This window comes from Trachypithecus francoisi, unplaced genomic scaffold (genome assembly GCF_009764315.1).
Source record: "Trachypithecus francoisi isolate TF-2019V2 unplaced genomic scaffold, Tfra_2.0 Lachesis_group17, whole genome shotgun sequence".
Taxonomy (NCBI): Eukaryota; Metazoa; Chordata; class Mammalia; order Primates; family Cercopithecidae; genus Trachypithecus; species Trachypithecus francoisi.
In genome coordinates, this window is record NW_022681462.1 from 52,468,631 (window position 1) to 52,490,600 (window position 21,970).

At 38.8% G+C, this 21,970-nt stretch overlaps 1 protein-coding gene and 1 non-coding gene across 2 annotated transcripts in view; both read right to left on the reverse strand.

Moving 5' to 3' along the window:
* The window catches only part of EML6 (EMAP like 6), a 255,024-nt gene that overhangs the window by 104,876 nt on the left and 128,178 nt on the right, over positions 1 to 21,970 (reverse strand). Inside the window, exons 9-14 of the mRNA XM_033175697.1 lie at positions 20,683 to 20,820; positions 18,392 to 18,648; positions 14,711 to 14,923; positions 8,576 to 8,743; positions 4,437 to 4,543; positions 1,492 to 1,610 (exon numbers count right to left, since the gene is read on the reverse strand). Of these exons, the coding sequence (XP_033031588.1) occupies positions 1,492 to 1,610; positions 4,437 to 4,543; positions 8,576 to 8,743; positions 14,711 to 14,923; positions 18,392 to 18,648; positions 20,683 to 20,820 (1,002 nt within the window). The remainder of the gene's footprint in view (positions 1 to 1,491; positions 1,611 to 4,436; positions 4,544 to 8,575; positions 8,744 to 14,710; positions 14,924 to 18,391; positions 18,649 to 20,682; positions 20,821 to 21,970) is intronic.
* LOC117063126 lies at positions 18,260 to 18,321 on the reverse strand. The gene has a single exon (XR_004428743.1). It is a non-coding gene; the product is annotated as a U7 small nuclear RNA (small nuclear RNA).

Here is a 21,970-nt window from a genome sequence, read left to right on the forward strand (position 1 = left end):
CAACAAAATTTTTCTGTGCTTAATAATTATATGTCATAATTAGTAAAATATTTATGTTGACTTAGTCAATTTTACTAATAATTATAATTCAAATAAATTGTTAATGGAGCAGCAGTACCTGACAGAAAAATAACATGAACCTCCTAAGTAAAAATTTCTTAGTTACCACATTAGAAAAAAAGAAAACAAAATTTATTTCATAACATTTTAAACCCAAAACACATCTAAGATATTACTATGTCAACATGTAATCAATATAAAAACTTGTGAGATATTTTACATTCCTCTTTTCATAGTAAGTCTTCAAAATTTGTGTGCATTTTACACATGCAGAACATCTTTTTCAGAATAGCCACATTTTAAGTGCTCAGTGGCTGTGTGTGGCTAGTGGATACTGTATTGGGCTGAGTTAGAGTCTTAGGGTCACAGAAATTTTTTTTTCTTGCAGAGGGTATGATATGGTGACAAAGGACTCTTAAGCATAAAAAGATTATGTTAGGGTAAAATTTTATGGGAAAATTAGAATGGAAATATGAGCTTAGGTAGAAATATGAATGATGTAAAATATCTTCCTGTTACAGAAGGACTTGTTCATGTATTTTTTTTTACCCTTTTGAGACAGGGCCTCACTGTTACCCAGGCTGGAGTGCACTGGCAAGATCATGGCTCACTGCAGCCTAGACCTCCCCAACTCAGGCGGTTCCCCTACCTCAAGCATCCCTCCTGGGTAGCTGGGACTAGAGGTGCATGCCACCACATCTGGCTAGTTTTTTGTAGAGATGAGATTTCACCATGTTGCCCAGGCTGGTCTCGGACTCCTGGACTCAAGCAATCCCACCTCCACAGCCTCCCAAAGTGCTGGGATCACAGGTGTGAGCCACTGTATCTGGCCTCACATATTTTTGAAGTTGATAATAGTGAGAATCAAATATTTATGGCATTTAGGTTCCTTTGCATCCATTTAAAGGACTGATGTATTCATAATATAGACAGCATCTTCTCAACCATTTAAACTGACATTAAAAAGTTTTAGTTGTCTACTTAAAATATGCAAGGGTGCATATAATTTTATAAAATTCAAAATTATTTTGGGCACATGTGCAGAAAATATTTGAAGGAAATACTGTCCTATGGTGGAGCCAGTAAAACAGAGCAGGGGATTGGGGGAAAGGAGAAAGAGGAAGTGAAGATAGTGATGAGAAAGAAGTGCAGCAGCAATGAGCAGCAGTACCCTTTATGTCATGCAATTACATGAAGTCTGAAAAATCTACAGACAATCACACTGTGATGGCACAGAACATCGACAAGGAAACTGGACAGAGAGTCACACTTAAAATGGCAACCACAGGTTCACGTGCACACTGCAGAGAAGAGCTAGCCAGGAGGAGGACAACACTGAGGGGAGGGGATCCCTTAAGCCTGGTGCTAAGATTGGTGATAACCAGGCAGAGACAGAGGAACACGCACGGGCGCCCATGATAGGCCACCCACCCATGTATGAACTGGAGTTTCAAGCTGTCCTCAGGAGCCTTTTCTCGTTTGAGGAAGGGCACTACGTGGTTTTTCTCTTTACTTTGTTGCTTTAGCTGAGGTAGATCTTCTTTGTAAACCTTAAAGTACAACAGAAACATCTGGGTGAGATGCCTTTCATGAGGTTCCAAAAATATCAATATCTTAGCATTCTTGTAAAATCTTTAATTGCTTCAATAAAATGTCTTTGAAAATATAAGACATGAGATTGAATATTACTTTTTCCTAATGAACAAAAGTAACATGAACTATTTTTTAAATAATTGGGATTTTAAGATAATCTTTCTTGATTTGTTACTGTTTTCTTAATGTCTGGAAAATATATTAGTAAATTTTAAAGGAAATTAAGTATCGGTAAAATATAAATAAAATATTTTATTTCTTCTAAGGCCAGAAATCTCTTACTGATTCTGAAATTTGAAAAATGTGGACCTCATGAGTCATGACAATTTTCTCCTGAAATCCCTCTTCGGAATTACATTCCCTTCATAGCTTCATGCATCTTAACAGATCTGAGATATAGAGCAAAGATCAATCTTGGTCTAACTTGGGATCTAAAATGTGCTGCTGATTGTACCATTTAAATGCACATAAAACCAATCTGTTGTTTACTGTGTATTTATACTTTGCTACCAAGAAATGTCCATTTAACAGGTGGAGAATGAAATCCAATCTAGTAATAATTTCTCATCTTCATAAAGTTTTTATTTAATCAAATTATTTTAAAAATCATAAAATATAAGGTCCCTGTTTAGGATTTGATCAAAAATTATTTGTAAAAGTCAGAAGAAATCTCACTAGTTTTGTCTACTATAGATACAATTAACTAAGCTTCTAGAATCTAAAGATAATTATTCATCTTAATTCATGATGCTTTCATCAGCTCACCAACAATTTACTTTAGATCAATGAATTCTAGTCTTGATATTTCTATTGTTTAAACAGGTCTCATAACTTCTGTTGGCCTCAAATTCTCATCTGTAAAATTGAGTTAAAAAATCCCTGCTCAGGAATAACTCAGGATTATTGTGAATAGAAGTCATATATCGGTGTAAGCACTGGAAAGTGAAATGTCAGGAAGAATATACAGGCTGAGTATTCCTTATTTGAAATGTCTGGGATCAGAAGTGTTTCGGATTTCAGATTTTTTCAGGTCTTGGAATATTTGCATTATTCTTACTGGTTGAGCATTCCAAATCCAAAACCAAAATACAAAATGGTCCAATGCACATTGCCTTTGAGCATCATACTGGTACTTACAAAGTTTTGGATTTTGGAGAATTCAGATTTTCACATTAAGGATATTCAAACTGTTTAAGCTGTAGGCATGAATTTTAAGTCTATCTTTTCATTCTTTTATTTATTTTCCTTAGAGACAGGGTCTTGCTCTATTGCCTAGACTGGAGTACAGTGGTGTAATCAGGGCTCACTGTAGCCCTCAAACTCCTGGGCTCAGGCAATCCTCCCACCTCAGCTTCCTGAGTAGCTAGGACTATAGGCACACACCCAGTCTCTTTTTTAAAAAATAGATACAGAGACCATGTTAACTAGGCTGGTCTCAAGCTCCTGGCCTCAAGTGATACTCCCACCTCATCCTCCCAAAGCACCTGCATTACAGGAATGAGCCACTGTGCCCGGTCCCTTCTCTTTCTTCTATTGGCATCATTTTATTAAACAAACACTTTCCAATTAAAGATTTCTTTTCCTAAATTTTGTATTGTGTTTACATTTTATTGTCTCCTGATACCAGAGTATAATATTGTTTAGTGTGCATAATATTTCCACATTAATAATTCCCTTTTCAGGCAAGATCGACTACGTTCAGGATTGTACGGCCACAGACAATAATCTCTTTTCAAGTCCTTTTTAGTAGTCATATTGCATAATACAGTGTGTCAATACACAGTTAAGATGATTTCATCATGGGGTTGACCCAAACCATTAGACTGTCTTGCTATGAACTCAATTTTTCAAACCCTGAATCAATGAGTGACAGTTATGGGCTGAAAACTATTTCAATTTAGTGCTTACATAGAGGCAAACCAGGTAGTGCATAGAGTGTGCACTTTGGAGAGAAGCCTAGATAAGCATTGTCATCCTAATACTACAAGCAAAGTGGACATGGGCAAGTTACTTAACTTCTTTCAATACATGGTACCTGCCATAAGCCTATATCCTAAATCTCTATTGACAACACTGACAGTTGATGTATCTGAAATTTGAAGTCTTATTGATTCCACATTCATGTACAGAATCTGCTTCGCATATCTTTGTTACGTGACAAGGAAGAAAAAGAGAAGCCCCATGGTTATTGCCGTAACAAGGTGGTATGTGTTCAGATTCCTCTGAGGGATTGCTTTAACACTCACTGTTTAGCACTAAAATGATATGTTAACTTCCAAAAAAAAATTGAAGTCAACTGATCAGCTTTCCTACTAGAGGTAATTTCTGACTGGAGAGATTAATACACATTTTTATCTGAGCTTTTACTTTAAGTAGATAATTACTTTGATTAAATGGAAATGGTTGCAGGAGTTAATAGAAAACTGGGCTAACAAGCTCACATGCAAACCTCCATGCCTCAAGGGTATCCATCCTTGTAAAGAAAACACATGCTTTCGTAATCTGCTAAGAAAGTGCAAAAAGACCTATGGCTTACTTGCACATTTTTCTTCCAAAAAATATTTCAAAGTTTTAGGTGCTGGGGAGGCAAAGAGCCCAAATACCAGGGGTTCAATTTTGAAACTTTGGGTTTAACCTGCACTTAAAGGCACAAAGTAGACTATTTTTCTTGTTTTTGCCTTAATTTTCTTTGTCTAAGTGCCAGTCATTTTTAGTGCTATGTCCAAATCCAATGAGATCCCCTTCTGGGGTTACAAATTTTTCATTGCTCCCTGCTTACTGACCTGGCGATCATAATTGATTTGAGTTTCTTGCTCAATATCAGAGTCCAATTCGGGCACATCAGATAAATCTGAATCGGATTCTTCACTGTAGGAATCAGTTCCACCTTCTGCAGAGGTACAACCCATAAGAAACAAGCAAAAATTCTGAGACTCTGAGCAGTTGAAATTATCTAAAATGTTTTTCCTTTTATCCCAGCAAAGTGAATAAAAACTATACCATAGTTTTCATTTAATATAAATTGTTAAAATATCTTTCTTTCATCTTTTGGTTTACTTCAGCCCACCCTTCACTCCTTTCAGGAACATTAACAGACTAGGCCAACTTCCTTCCCCACACCACTCACCAGGCAAACTAAACTAATTTATACTTTTTCTGAGACAGGGTCTGTCTCCCAGGCTGGAGTGTAGTGGCACAATCTCAGCTCACTACAACCTCCTCCTCTGGGGCTCAAGCAATCCTCCCACCTCTGTCTCCTGGCAGCTGGGACTACAGAGGTGCATACCACCATGCCCAGTTAATTTTTAAATTGTATTTGTAGGGACAGGGTTTCACCATGTTGCCCAGGTTGGTCATTTACACATTTCTATTACATAGTAGATATCTGGGTTTTAAGCTTTGTTTTGTAAAATGGGCAGGTTTTAAAAAGGGAAAGGCTGGAGCAAAAATAAATCCAACCATTTACTTCAATACAGATCCTCTTTAGCCTTTTAACTAAGCCCACCAAGTGTTGGTAATTGTCATGGCCCAAACCACCACAGAACTCTTGTCGACATTTATCCAAATAATTTTTCATTTTACCACCTGCTCATCCATCCCTGTTGACATAAGAGTGGATATAAATGAAAAGACTACATACATGTCCACTGAATTGGAACACATAGGCCCCAACCGTGAACCATTCCTTCAGCCCCATTTTGAAGGCCACTTCCATTTCGAAGGTTAGCCTATCCCCCTGCAGCCTGACTGAGCAGACCCACCACCTGTTACAATTATCCAAAGGAAGCTGAAATGTATCCTCTCCTGTTATCCCCAAAGGTTAATTCTTCACGTAAACCTTAGACCTTCAACTTGCATTTGGGAAATCTGCTGATGGTTTTATAGAGGTTTCCTTATGCGTGATGATTCTCTTTTCCCTTACTACTTTCAAAGCTCTGCCTTTATCTTTTGATAATTTAAGATGTTTCTTGGGGGTGCATCTTTTTGGATTCATCTTACTTGGTGTCCTTTAGTGCTTCCTAGATTTGGCTTATTTTCTTTCCTAGGTATGGGATTTTTCCTGCTGTTATTTCTTTGAACATGTTTTCTGCCCATTTCTCTCTCTTCTCTTTTTGGCATGTTGGTAACACATAAGTTGTTGGACCACCATACGTCTCTAAGCTATCTTTACTCTTTTCCTCTTTGTTTCTCAGACTGGATGGTTTCCAGTAATCTGTCTTTAAGTTCACTGTTCCTTTCTTCTGCTTAATCTAGTCTGCTGTTGAACCTCTCTATTGAATTTTTCAGTTGAGTTGCAGTACTCTTCGGAGAAAGTTTTTTTGAGATGGAGTCATGTTCTGTCACCCAGGCTGGAGTGCGGTAGCGCAGTCTTGGCTCATTGCAACTTTCACCTCCCGGGTTCAAGCAATTCTCATGCCACAGCCTCCCCTGTAGCTGGGATTACAGACGTGTGCCAGCACACCCGACTAATTTTTGTATTTTTAGTAGAGATAGGGTGTTTCACCATGTTGGCCAGGCTGGTGTTCAAACTCCTGACCTCAAGTGATCCACCTGCCTCCCAAAGTGCTGGGATTACAGTCATAAGTCACCGCACCCAGATGACCCTCAGAGAAAGTATTTTAAAAGTACCAAAATTCATTGAGTACTTTAAAAAAAACACCTTCTATCTGTAAAGTTCTCAATTTGTTCTAATATTGCTCTCTTGACCTCAGTGAGGGTCTTTATGACTATTATTTTGAATTCCCTGTTGGGAAAATCACATATCTCTACTTAACTGAGATTGCGTTCTGGAGATGTCTTATTCATTTATCAGGAATTTCATTTCTTCATTGTCATTGATGCTATGTGTTGGTTTCGGTGAATTACGTTTAAAATAAAAAATACTACCTCCTCTCCCTATCTCATCAGACTGGCCTTGTATAGGAGAAGGATCTCACCAGTCTGACTGGCCAATGGTTTTAAGGTGCCTCTCAAATCTGTGTGTTTGTCCAGACTACTGTCTGTTTTGGCGGCCCCTAGACCTTAAGATGTGCCATGTCCTGTTGGTACCACAAGACTGTAAAGGTGGAACACATCAGACTCTCTTGATATGTAGCTAGAAGGGTTGGAGGGTTGGCTATGTGTTTCAATTCCTTCTATCTTCACAGTGAAGCTGAGCACAGTCATTTACTGCTCACTTTTTCTGCACTAAGCCAGGTAGAGAATCTGTAACAAATGCCTGTACTCACATTTAGGCTGTATCCTCCAATCCTGGGGAGAAACTCCTGAAGTGGGCCCATTGTACCTCTACCTCTTCATTTTCTGTGGTTTAAGTCCACTCAGGAATGCAAAGCCCCGTCCATTTCCAGAGCTAGTTCATTAAGGAGACAGGTGGGAGCTATAGAAGGTGCGGCACTTGGTGTCTGACCAAACTTTTTCCAGGAAGTATGGGTAGGCTTAGATTGATCACTGGGGTGAGCCAGAGCAAAGGCTCATGTGCTGAGCTCTGGCTGCTGGAAGGCTATTACGTGCTTGTCCTGTTAGCTCCCTGATGGAAGTCATTAGATGGCAGGTCATCAAGCAGCACTGGAAGTGTGTGCTGTAAACCCCTTCCGGAGAAAAAAATGGGAGTTGCACATTCCCAACTTTTTTCCGCACTGCTCCAAGGGGATGTAGCTCCTGGAAGTGTTTGTAAACCCATTTAAGACCACATCTTTGTTCTGTGATATAGAAGACGAGAATATTCCTAGTCCCTTCTGCTCCCAGAGCTAACAGGTTTAGGATGGAGTCCTCTGGGAGGTACCTGTAAAAGTTGGGCATTCAACGCATGGCATAAACCCCATCTGGGGAGAAATGAGGAGCTGCATTCTTAGAGCACCTTCTCGTCACTGCTCCTAAGGGAAGAAGACGCTGGAAGTGCCTACAAGTCCATATAAAACTGCCACTTTTCTCTACGGTCTAGATAGACACTCATATATTTCATCCCCTCTGCTCCCAGAAGTGGGAGGTTTAGGATGCTGTTCCTCGAGTGGAAGCTATAAAAGTTGGGGAGCTCAATGTGTGGACAAACTCCTTCCAGAGGATATTATTAGACCTGGAGTTATTGCTGGGATGAGTCATGGCAGGAGGCTCAGAGGTAACAGCCTGTTTCTTAGGCTGCCAGCTGGCCTAATGTGTGTCTCCCCCTCTAACTCCCTGCTGCATATTGGTTAGAACCCAGGCCACCAAGTAGCCTCCAGAAATGTGTCATAAACCACTTCTAGGTAGAAACTGGGCTGTGTTTTTTAAGCCCCTTGTCAGAACTGCTCCAGGGGATGAAGTCCCTGAAAGGTTTGAGCACTTGTGTCAAACCAAGGCTTCTTTCCCATGGTCTAGAGACTCCTTAATGTCTAACGCCCTCCACTCCCAGACTTGGTGAATTAAGAGCCAATCCATGGGGAACCTAGAGTTAGGGCACTATGTGTGAGGTCCAAACCATTCTCTGCATGGGAGAGGTTAGGTGGTGGGGATTCCTGTCCTGATTTCATGAAGCAGTGCTCAGCTTTTCCTACCTACCCGCTGTGGATGTTTTCTCAGTTGCCTGGCAGGTAGGAGTTTCTCAACTTGTATGACTTTCTCTCAGAGGGAACTGACCTGCGAATCAATGTGTATTTGGTGTTCGTGAGTGGAGGGAGCATCAGGAGCTTCCTATTCTGACATTGCAGATGTCATGTTGCTGACGTCCTGCTCAACTTGCATTTGGTATAGCAACATCCTTCAAAGAAAATTATCCAACTGACCCATATTAATCTTTAAAGTTTTTTCTTTTCTTAAAATTTAAAGATGACAGGAATCAATTTTCCAAAATTGCTTAAACTCCTTACCTATAGGATACATGTTAGATCATTCTTTGAAATGCTTATTGGAAAATAAAATGATGTTAAGAAATTACTGCTGGGTTTACCTTGGGGTGCAGTTTCCAGCATGCCGTTGCTGACACCTTCTGGAATAAACCTCCACTGGAAAACTGAGTGATCAGCCCCTCCTGTGCTCAACACCCACTGAAAGTCATGGGACCAGCGGACGTTTGTGACATGAGCAGAATGGCCCACATACTTTCTAAATTTGGCTCCTGAAAGAATATTTTTTGAGAGGATTAGTTATGAAAAAGGAAGAGTTCATTAGTTTAAAACAACCCCCCTCCTGTTCATGTTAAGGAGTAAAATCTTTAAATGTATCTGAAAATGAAGTTCAGTCTTACATATTGTAACAAATAAGCAAATGCTTCAAAAGGTATCTCAATTATTCCAATATGCAGTAAGCTAAAAATAGGTCTTAAAATTTAAGCCCTGTGGCTAAAGGCACATCTGAACCTGTTCCAAATAATGCCTACTGCTTCACGGATTCTGAAAATAAATGATAGAGAACGAACATCTTACACATTCTTATTTAAATACAAGATAAAACAGGCCATCCTTTGCAACAGGGAAACAAAATAATTCTATGGAAATAAAATTACTGTTTAGAGTCATCTAGACATAGAGTTTTGAGAATCATTTTTCCCTCCTTAAATTGGTTGCTTTACTCAGTGAACACTAACCCCAGGTAGTGAGTGCAATAGAAAAAGCTACTTGAAGTGATATTTGTGGTTGAACTACAGCAGTAAAGCCTTCAGCATATGCTCAGTACACCACAGCATCAAGGCACTCGAGTAATAAGCAGGGTCTGTCTTACATGGAGGCCTAGAACCCCAAAGTCCATAGGAGATTTCAGGAGGTCAAACACCCCAACTTCTCTTCAAAAACATTCTATTTCTTACAGTTTCTCAAATGAAATCCCTTTTATTAGGGTTGGGGGAGGCCATCTGTTCAACTACCACATGTTTAAATTTCAAATGTCCACTGGAGAGGCAATGATTTGTAAGAAGGTGAAAATTACTGCTACATGTCATGCTTATACATTTTTTGAGAGCATGCTCTGGCCAGGTAAGCCCCATTATACTAGGGGCTCTGAGAAAAATTAGGGGAATTCTGCTGCAGACGGCAAAGGAAGCATTGGATCTCAAAAGCAAACTTGCCTACTTCAAAGAGTTACTGAAATCAGTTTGGTAATAAAGTCAAACTGGCTCCGACTAAGGTCAGTTGGAAATGTTGGCTGATGATTGAGTAATTGGGGAGCAGGGTATACCCTTCCCATCTCTCTTTAGATCTTAACGTGTTGGCCTCTTCTTTGCTTCCTTGACCTTTATACCTTCCTCACAGATCAATTAGCCTATCTCTTTGTAGAGGTTTAAAAATATGTCCACAAATTCTCTGATGCAAAATGAACAGAATATGGCAAGAGTGAAAGGTAACATCTAAGAGGACGTTATAAAAGGTACTGCAGATTCTTCCTTGCTGTCTCTCTTGGATCTCTATATGCCATGTCATAAGCACACTGGAGCAATCTATGGAGAGGCTCACGTAGCAGGAACTGAGGCCTCCTGCCAAGAGTCACATGAGTGAGCCATCTTGGAAGAAGTGAATCCTCTGGCCTTGGTCTAGCCTTCACATGGCTGCAACCTCACGAGAGACCCTGAATTGGAATCACCCAGCTGTGTTTCTTGGGAATCCTTGACTCACAGAAACCATGATATAATAAGTGTTTGTGCAGTTACACTTTTAAGTTTGGAGGATAACTGGTTATGCAGCAACAGATAATTAGTATAGCCTCTGTAGTCTGGAACTAGAATCTGCAAAAGTATTAGTGTCATTAATACTGAGGCCTTATCTCTGTGATCTTTTCTTTCTGCCCTCTCTCACCCTCACTCACTCTGCTCTGGGCACACTGGTCTCTTTGCTATTCCCCAAACATGCTAGGCATTCTCTGCTTCCAGGCCTTTGCCATTTCCTCTGTCTGAAGTGCTCTCTCCCTAGATATCTGAACGGCTGGATCCTTCATTCTCCTTCAGGTTCTAAGTCAAATAAAACCATAAGAGCAAGCCCTTCTTTGACCAACTTATTTAGAACACTACACTGCCCAACTGCAGCATTCTCTGCTCCCACTGTTTGCTTTATTTTTCTTCATAGCATTTCTCACAATCAAATTATGTTTATATTTTCTTGCATATTAACTGTGGACCTTCAGTAGAACAAAAGTTCCATGAGGGCAGGGATTTGTGCTTCTTTTCCTCACTGGCCTATCTCCATCTGCTAGAACAGCATTTAACAAACACTTCTTGAATAAATGAAAAGGCTTTCCTTGGGACACTGAATGACTCCACGAGACCTCCCTCTGTCCTCTGCACCACAGGAGAGCTCAGGCCTCAGCCCTCATCTCTTCTCTATCAACCTCCTCCCTTGTGGCTTTAAAGTGCTGTCAATTTGACTGCCAAGTGCTCATCTCCGGTCCTGAAGTCTCCCTGGAGCACTGACAGCTCTATGCCATGTCCACTTGGATGCCCAATACGGACCCCTAACTTACAACAGGGAAAACAGACCGAGACGTTTCCCTTCCCCTTATGTGCACTCCCAGAGACAAACATCTTTTTTCTCATTTTCCCAGCTCTGTAAATGCTGCCACCACTCACCCCAATGCTCAAGTGTGAAACTTAGAAGTCATCCTTGATTACTTTCTTTTCTTCTATTCTCATATCCAATCCATCTGTAAGACCGTCAGCTCTGCCTTGAAACTGTTTCCTAAGCCTGACCACCTCTCTGTATCTCTTCCTAATACCTTTGTCTAAGCCACATCATCTCTACCTGGACTCTTGCAATAACTTCTCTACTTGAAATCTCCCTTTTCCTAACTCTTCCACAAAATATCAAAACAGTCTCAAAAACGTAGATTGGTTATATCACTCCATGTAAAACCGTCCATAGTTTTTCACTGCACTTAGAAGATGACTCTGATTTCTAGTAGTGGCCAGGGGGCCCTTTACAACACAGCCCTGTCACCCTCTCCAATGTCACGGCACGCAATTCTTCCGCTTGTGCACTATGTTCTAGCCACACTGGCCTTCCTGTCCCTGCACTGCATTCAGCTTATCCATGACATATGGAAGGCCAGCACTGGCCCGTCCAAGATCCAAGATCCAAGATCCAAGATCTCCACAACTCAAGTCTTAACATTCAGGACACTCATCGTGGGAGGTGGCTGTGCAAGCTGTCTATAAGCCATGTGTCATAAAATGTACAACACAAGTCCATTTGCTATGAGGACACGGATACTTTCATGGGTTGCTGAGGTATAATGCAAAGGAGGAATGAACGGGTGCACCAGGTGGAACATGCAGAGCCTCTGAGTCTCCCCTTGGAGTAGGGGTGAGTACCAAGGCTATTAGGACATGGCAAATGTCAATGAGCAAGGCCTTGGATTTTACATCATTTCAGGGTCTGTGTGGTGATGGTGAAACAGGATATAGTCTAAGTGGTATCAGAGAAAGCTGTCAGTATTGATCCTAATTATTTTAAGATGTGAAAACTGTCAAAATGAGAAAAACAAATTGGTTTGGCTATGTAAACATAATACCAGTAGCAGTCATTTTCATTAACTGCAGAACACTTATATCTAATTACTGTGCAACTGAATATTAAACACACATAATTGCAAACGAGTCAGATTAAGTTGGTTGGGAGTTTTTAAAAATCACAATGGAAAACAATAATGTTTGGTCATTTCCCACAACTGCTCATGGTCATCAGCACCTGCTCATATCTGGCTGTTTACAGGTTCAAAATGTGCAGGGAATACTTGTCGCTTGTCACCTAAATTATAGACAGACACATCCCACCAACTGCTATTAGTCCCATCAACAATTCCCACTCTTTTATTCACTTCACCACTAGTTTTGGCACAAAAAGGACACAAAAGCCTGAATGTCTCAGAGGCAAATTATAAAATTTATAAGCCATGTGTCATGAAAAGTAAAACACAAGTCCATTTGCTATGACGACATGGATACGTTTGTGGGTTGCAGAGGTGAGTTCTGCTACTCTCACCCACTGTCATCTGGCTGTCCATCTCTCCTCATGCATGCAGATGCCCTCTGTGTGCCATTATCCAAAGAGTTGTTTTTTATGTAATGGTGACTCATTTTGACAGCACTACTCACCCTCTCTTAGTTTGGATATGTGTCCTTGTTCAAACCTCATGTTGAATTGTAATCCCCAGAATTGGAGGTGGGGCCTGGTATAAGGCAACTGGATTATGGGGGTGAATTTCTCACGAATGGGTTAGCATCATTCTCTTGGTGCTGTCCTCATAACAGTGAACAAATTTTCACGAGATCTGGTTGTTTAAAAGCGTGGGGCACCCTCCTCTAGCTCTTGCTCTGGCCATATGATGTACCCTCTCCCCCTTACCTTCTGCTGTGATGGTAAGTTTCCTGAGGCACCCCCGGATGCCAAGCAAATGCCAGCATCATGCTTCCTGTACAGCCTACAGAACCATGAGCCAATTAAACCTCTTTTCTTTACAAATTACCTAGTCTCAGGTACTTCTTTACAGCAATGTAAGAATAGACTAACACAACACACCCTTTCTGTTCTAATAATACATCCACATTTCCATTGCTATTTTCCAGACCCAAGCACACCTTACAAGACTTGGGATATATAGGATATCAATTCTCATTGAGTTATGTTTATTCCCAAGTTCTGACACTGGAGACCAGTAGTGTTGCCACTGACCCCAATGTTGTTTCCTCTCAATTCTGAATTCTCAGATAATTTTTTGGAGGCCTAACTTACCCCTTGCAAGTATACAACTCAATCTAACAAGATATGCCCTGTTACTCAAAGGGCTCTTGTCGGGGAAAAAGAAGAGTATAAATTGCGCATGTTGAGGTAATTCTGTGCCTTGCGCATTTTAAATGGATGGTCATTTTGTGATGTTTCAGCGATGGTGTCTTGCTATGCATTTTATGTTCCATTTGTACCATAATTGTCACTGCTTCAAAGCTGCCAGTTAGCTGAAAATGACTTTCTGATTGCATTTTTCAATCCCTTTCTGTGCTTAATCTAAAAATTGTTCAAGTGAAAGAGTTTTCAGGCAGTAGCATGTCCCTGTTGATTACTTTTCTGAGATTAGATTTTCAGGCACAGTTGAGGAGTCTCAGAAGAGCCTAAATATGGCTTTGCCTAAACTTGCAAAGGAAGAAGAGGTCATTACATGGTTAATTCATCACCTTCTACATAGCTTGAGCATGCCACATAATTGAAGTCAAACAATTTTAACAAAACAAAACAACAACAAAACATGAAGGCAAAAGAGGGTTGTTTTGAATCAAACTTCTCTCAAAAATTTCACCAGTTATGTAAATCTAGTTTGCAAAATTATTGCTATGACCAGAGGTTCATGAACTATTATCACCACAACAACCATGGTCAGATTTTAATTATGTCTGAAAGGATTTCCTTTGCTTTTCCATGTATAAGCACAATAGCTCTGAATCATAAAAGAATTTTAGTTACAACATTTTAACGGACTATATATAAACTATGAATATTTACATAAATATCACGTATGAAATGTGAAACAAGGCTTAGAAATCACAATATAGTAAGAACTGTATTAGCAAATTCTGACTTAAATTTGCAAAACTGCATATCTTAGGATGTCAAAAGTAGAAGACATCAACAACACATTCTATCTAAAATTGTTTAAGAGTAAATACGGGCAGGGCGTGGTGGCTCATGCCTATAATCCCAGCACTTTGGGAGGCCGAGGCAGGCGGATCACGAGGTCAGGAGATCGAGACCATCCTGGCTAACACAGTGAAACCCCGTCTCTACTAAACAATACAAAAAATTAGCCGGGTGTAGTGGCGAGCTCCTATAGTCCCAGCTACTCGGGAGGCTGAGGCAGGAGAATGGCGTGAACCCAGGAGGCGGAGGTTGCAGTGAGCCGAGAACGTGCCACTGCACTCCAGCCTGGGCAACAGAGCGAGACTCTGTCTCAAAAATAAAAAAAATAAAAAAAATGTAAAAAAGGAGTAAATATGAATATACAAGATAAAACAAACAGTATACTGAATTGACACCAGGAAGATCAGCCTTAATTGTACTATTTTCAATTTAGAGTAAATCTTTATGCAATGAAACATCTCTTTTGGCCTTACCTCTCTTGAGACAAGGAAATCTAAACAATTTAACAAGTCCAAAATCATCTCCGGACACCAACACTGAGCTGTTGTAATTCGCATCCACTGAGTTGATGTCAGTGACCTCAGTGTATTTAGGCCAAATTCCACTCACTTCAGGGCCTTTCACACATGTCCAGGAAGCCCAAGGAATTCCTTTAATTTCTTCTTTACTTGTTAAAGACTTCCCAGCTGAAAATAATCAATATTAACATTACATTTAAATAAAAAGCTTATTCTAATTTATTCATTTTTTATAAAGATCTGAAACTTTAAAAAACATTTGTAAATAAAGAAAACTACATATTCTAATCTCTTTATCCTATTTGTGATTTTCTCCTTTTTGCACGGTTTAAAGAAAGCCCATACTCAAAACTTAGACATAAAAAGAAAATGATGAAACATTCAGGTGATGCATCCCTAAATATCCTGACCTGATCGCTACACATTCTATGCATGTCACGAAATTTCACATGTACCCATAACATACGAATGTATGAAAAAATTTAAAAAGAAAATGATTATCATACTAAATGTAATGTCTCAAGCTACTAATAATGACTTAATTAACTAGATACAGATGGTATTATGCTTTGTATTATTAATGAAAAGACTTTTATCATGTATTATCATGTTTAGTCACCAACACTTTGCCAGGTTTTAAAAACTTAGCCAAAGTTCATCCTGAGCTTCTATTTTTCATAATTTAAGGATGCTCAGAAGTGATGTTTTAAAAATTCAGGCTCAGTAGATTAATGAAAAAAAAATAGTGAATATTATTTAAATTTGTAAGTACTAGACACTGAAAATCTACAAGATTATGATGAAATAAAATGTAATTCACTGCAGAAAATAATCCCAACCATTGTGCTGGGTATATTCCCAAATGCGGATGGCTCAGTATCCAGTTCCCACCAGAACAGGTCAGGGATGTTCCCCAGAGAGCACGCAAAGGAGGAAACGAACATACATTTGGGAAAGTGTCTAGCTACACACAATTTTAAAATTCAAAATCAAAACAATTAAGCATATTACCTAATTTCTCTCTCAAAATAAGTATTTTCAAAATAAAGAATCAGTGAGAATAAATGCCCTTATATAACACTGGTGCATTATCAAACTGGCACCTTAAAATTCTGGACTGTAACACAGCATTACATAAAACTTCATTAAAGAGACAACAAAATAAAAAATGTTTGTAGTTGGAACACAGTCTTTGACCTAGTGTTCTTGCCTTGGAGAATACAGTCCTAGGAAGTAACTCAGGAGAGGAAATTCCACCAGTACAAAGGCATTTGGAATTCCAACAACTGGACCAACAAAGAAACTAGAAATAAGCTCAAATACCCAATAATAGGAGAGCGATGAAGTAAATTATGATACCACCCCTGAACAGGATGGCATTTTGTAATTGCAAATGATAAACATGTGTTTAATACTTTTTCACATACAAAAAATATATAAAAAAGTAATATCAAGCAAAGAAAAACAAAGAAATATATACCTCAGCAATGGTGCATTGAAGCATTTGATAAGGCAGAGTCTTATTTATGACATATATTTTGGTATTATACAAACTAAATGTTAATAAATGAGTATTATGTAAGTCAGATGAATCTCTTATAAAAGTTATGGTGGGGTCACAAAAATAGCATTTAAAAAATCCCAGTGGGCACATTTCACCAAATAACCAATAAGAGATTCCAATTATGAAGAACACAGATCCGGACTAAAACAATCAAAGTAAATAAAGACTATGATCCTCAAATCTTTGAAGACTTAAATCTTGAGATGTTGTGTTGGAGTTCTAAGCTGATCTCAGAGTTTCTAATTCTAATTCTCCCAGGGCCATTCCTTGTAAAGTTTCAATAGACTGTTCTTTTCTATTCTGGCAGAAACCAGTTTTCCTAATGATAATGTAGCCGACTATCCCTGGGTATCCGTGTTACGATGGGAGTATTATTGCCTGACAAGCTGAAACCCATGGATGATACCTCCAGTTCATTTTCATTCATTTCTAACCCTGCTGCAGAACTGTGTGTTCAAGGCACTGACAGAAGCATTATGATTATTTTGCATTATCACCATGTATTCAACTTTTTAGGTACATATTAATGAACAATGAAATGGGCAAAGAACAGGAAGAAAGAAGAAATAACAGATAAAGCAAAAGACTTGGTTAATGAACTAAACAGGTCATGAACATCCAAATACTTGAAAGTTGGTTCTACAGTTGTTTCAGATTTTCTCTATTTAAAAAATTTATGAAATACTTGAAGCATACAGAAAATTATACAGACTACTATAGTGTACAAGTGTTGTACCACACAGCTTCAAAACATCTTAACATTACATCTTTATCACAGTAGAATTTTAAAGAAAATGTTTCAGAGTTAAAATCCATTGGGCTGTTTTTCTAAATTAATTAATTAATTAATTAATTAATTTAGAGATGGAGTCTCGCTCTGTCGCCCAGGCTGAAGTGCAGTGCTGCAATCTTAGCTCGCTGCAACCTCCGCTTCCCGGGTTCAAGCAATTCTGCTGCCTCAGCCTCCCAAGTAGCTGGAATTACAGGTGCCCGCCACCACGCCTGGCTAATTTTTTTGTATCTTTAACAGAGATGGGGCTTCACCATGTTGGCCAGGTTAGTTTTGAACTCCTGACCTCAAGTGATTCACCCACCACAGCCTCTAAAAGTGCTAGGATTACAGGCATGAGCCACCATGCCTGGCCCCACTGGGTTATTCTTTCCAAGATCATCTCTGCTTCTCAGGGTAACCAACACCCTGAATGAGGTGTTTGTCATTCCCACGCATTGTTAAAACATTTACTACATATGTATATGGTCATAAACACAGAATTTTTTCATGTGCTAGAAGTTTATATAAATGACCATACACTCTATATATCATTCTACAACTTTCTTTTGTCTGCTCAGCATATTTTTGAGATATATCCATACTGATGCAAGTAGCTCTAGTTTAATTTTTTCAAGTTCTTTGAAGTATTCCATTATATGACTACACCACATTTAACTTAACTCTCCTCATGCTGGTCAACATTTAGGCATTGTGTCTCATTTTTGGCTATTACAAACACTGCTAGAACAAACATCCTTGTGCACATGCCTTGGTGCATGTTCTCACCAGCAGTATATGTGGTTTCATTTCCCCTCTTCTCACCATTTGACTTTTGCCAATCTAAATAGTGTAAAATGGTACTTTACTGTTGTTTTAATTATCATTTCCCTGATTCCCAGTTGTTTATTGGTTATTCGAGATTTGCCTATTTTTCTAGTTTTTTTTCCCCTTGCCCTTATCCTTAGGCATTCTTTGTATATATCTTTTGTCCATTATAACAATGACAAGAATTTATGCCTAGTCTATGCCTTGTCTTTAAAATTTCATTTCATGGTCTCCCTTATTGTACACTAATTTTTAGTTTAACACGTTCTAACTCATCAACCTTTCCTTTGAGTGTTTGTGATTCGTGATCTTGTGACAGAAAACATTCCTTGCCCTGAGGTGGGGGGGCTTTCCAGCAAAAATCAGAAAACCTGCTTTACAAATTCAAAAAGAGCCAAGACACTTGTCCTGTATTTCCTTCACCTGGTTCAAAATTTTGCTTTTCAGAAACATCCAAGGCCTCCACATGACTTACATGGCATTTTGTAGAACAATCGTTCTCCTGCACCATCATTAGTTTGTAAGTATTTACTATCCAAGGACCAGTCAATGTGCGTGATGAAACTAAGGGACTTGCTGCATTCTCCAATTTTCTTATACCTCTGGGCAACAGCATAGACATCTACTGGGCCATCATTGGATCCCACTGCAAGGTAAGAACCATCTGGAGAAAATTTCATTTCATGAATGACTTCTTTTCGATCTTTGATGTGAACTACTTCTGTCATATCTCTGTAAGAATAAAAAGCAAAATGATAAGCAGCAAATCCACAAGTAGAAAATCCAAGTTTTAAAATATATGTGTCAGAAAAAGAAGTATGTTGAAAGAGAACCAAACCTGCAGGAATTAAAGGATTAACTTTTGAGGAAATGTATAAAATAGTATTATTTAAGATTTATGGCATTTTAGGAAATAGGAAAATAACAAACAGTTTAATGATATTTTGGGCTTCCAAAGTAAAAACAAAAAATTTAATAAAGTGCGTATTTGTGATGAAGAGAGGTTGATTAATGGGTACAAACCACAGTTTGACAGAAGAAGTAAGATCTAGCATTTGATAGATAAGTGGAGTAACCATAGGTTATAATAATCTATCATACATTTCCAAATTGGAGAAGATAATTCAAATGTCTCTAGCATAAAGAAAAAAATATTTAAGGGGATGGATAGCCCAATTACATTGGTCTGATCTTCACAAATTATATGAATGTATGCAATTACATGTGCCCTGAAAATATGTGTATTATGTATCAATTTTTAAAGTTTATAAAATAAATGCATATTTGCTTTCATGTTTAACTACATATTATTTTTCCCTAAAATTTTTGTTTCAAAAGTTGGGGTTTGTCAAATTGTTTTAAAAATACGCCAGGGAGAAAGGTAGAATATATCAAGGTTAACATAAACAAATCATCTTTTTTACACTTTAAGAAACTAGTGACTGTTAAGCTTGATACTTGTCACAAAAAGAGCAAGTCAAAAAAGCAGCTGAAGAAAATGACCTTTTTAAATGTTAAATTGTGATGTAATCATTTAAAACATTTCAGTCATGAATACAGTGAGTCACTGGAATATTTTGTTTTGTTTCTGACCAAATTCTTTTAAGAATTTCTGCTCACATGTGAAAGCTCACTGGGGTTGTTTTTTTCCTACAACTGTGAGACAGGATTATGACGACTAGCAGGTCCCCTGAGCCAGTAAAGATGGCTTCATCAACTCCAAAAAAACTGAATGCATAAAGAATTCCAAATAACCGTTCTACATAACAGTCCCTCATACCTGCTATCATTTATTAATAGCATTATAGTGTACTATCATGTCATAAAATAAGTGCCTGGAAATTTGTGTGGGGGTGTGTGTGTGTGTTTGTGTTAGGAGGCTTGAGAAGTCCATCAAAAAAGAAATCTGGTACTTAGCCATCTTTTCACACATCACTAAGCAGAGAAAGAAAATGTTCACTAGTTCAGTAATGACTTATGTGTGGTTCGTATTGAGAATGTAGTGTAATAAACTGTGCTAAGACCATTCTCCAATCAAAGCTACGGAGAATTCTCTGTGCAAAGCGGGCAATATTTAATTTACAGTTGTATTTCTTTTCTGTAATTACAAAGCATGCAAGTCCAGAGAACAACAAATGCATTCAGAGGAATTACAAGGGTGGGTCATAATTTTTTCCAGTAAAAATTATATAGGATGTTAGTAAATAGGAAATATTCCATTTTAATATCAATTACGGGTAGAAGAAATCTTTTACTAAAGCTCACCTCTAAACATCTGGTGCTGCTGGATGCTGCTTTACTCTTTCTTCCTCTTTTCTTGGCTTACTACAAAGCCCACAATCTTTTATCTGAAACCCTTGGAATTAGATGTGCTTGGGAATTCATTATTCATTAGATTTTAGAAAGATTCATACACAATATATGATGTAACATCCCCTTTGGGGGCTGGGGCAGCAATCTGTATTAAACACAGCAATTTTGCAGCAAGTCACATGACGCATGATTATTCCTACTAAGAGAGTACTAGATTATAAACAACCTCACATCAGTTTGCTGGGTTAGACTATGCTGCCAAATTATCAAACAATTTTGTATTTTCAGAGTGTTAGGACTTTGGAATTACAGATAGGGAATCATAGATCTACAGTATTCCTATTTGAATGGGTAAATGGATTTTTCCTAAGGTCCTGGCATGTATTAACCAGGAAAATTGTAACATTTAACACAAGAGCATTTCTAAATACCATTTTCAACATCAGTACGTGCCTGACTCGGAGAACAATGAAAGAGCCGTCCTTCATGCCCAGGGCCAGCTGAGATCCGTCGGGGCTGAAAGCTACACTGCGAACCGCCTCCTCCATGTTACAGCGGGCGATCAAGGCATGATCGGCCAGGCTCCACAGCCTAGGCACAAGAACGAAGTCAAAACAAAACAAAACCAACTTCCCATGGTCATCGGCCAGCCCAAGGCAAGAAGGCCTGCTCACCACACCAACAGGAACAAGAAAAGACAAGAACTTCACACCACAGCCCTTTATCATGGCCTGTCAGAGAGTCTGGAAAGGTGTTTTAGTGCATCTTTGGGTCATTTTCATTATTTGAAGGAGACCAACAAGAATTATAAAATGAGATAACATTTTCAAAGATTTTGAGATTCACAGAACAAAAAAAATTTAAAGCTGGGCATGATGGCTCATGCCTGTAATCCCAGCACTTTGAGAGGCCATGGCGGGAGGATCACTTGAGCCCAGGAGTTCAAGACTAGTCTGGGCAATATAATGAGACACAGACTCTACAAAAAATACAAAAATTAACTGGATGTGGTGGTGCATGCCTGCAGTCCCAGGTACTTGAGGAGCACAAGCAGGAGGATCACTTGAACCCAGAAGTTCAAGGCTGATCCTGCCACTGCACTCCAGCATGGGTGACAGTACAAGGCCCTGTCTCCCAAAAAAAAAAAAAAAAAATTAAATATTACTTCATACAAAATATTACTTTCACTTCGGAAATTAAAAGTTGTCCTTTATGTATACCAAGGGTTGTTCATCACACACACATGTTAAAAAGTACTTATAGGATAAGATGCCATTATTACTAGCTTTTTAAAAAGTATGTGCCAAACACAGCGGTTCATGCCTATAATCCCAGCACTTTGGGAGGCCATGGCAGGAAAGATCACTTGAGCTCAGGAGTTCGAGACCAGCCTGAGCCACGTGGTGAGACTCCATCTCTACAAAAAATTTAAAAAATAGCTGGGTGTAGTGAGGCATGCCTGTAATCCCAGCAGCTTGGGAGGCTAAGGTGGCAAGATAGCTTGAGCCTAGGAGTTCGAGGTTGCAAAATGAGGTATGATCACACTACTACACTCTGGCCTGGGAAATAAGAGCAAGGCCCCGTCTAAAAAAAAAAAATTACATATCAATATATATCTCTCTCAATATAAATACATATCAACATAAATCTATATCAACATAAATCTATATCTCTCAATATAAATATATATCTACATATCAGTATACATAATCAATGTAACTATACATGTATGTAAATATAA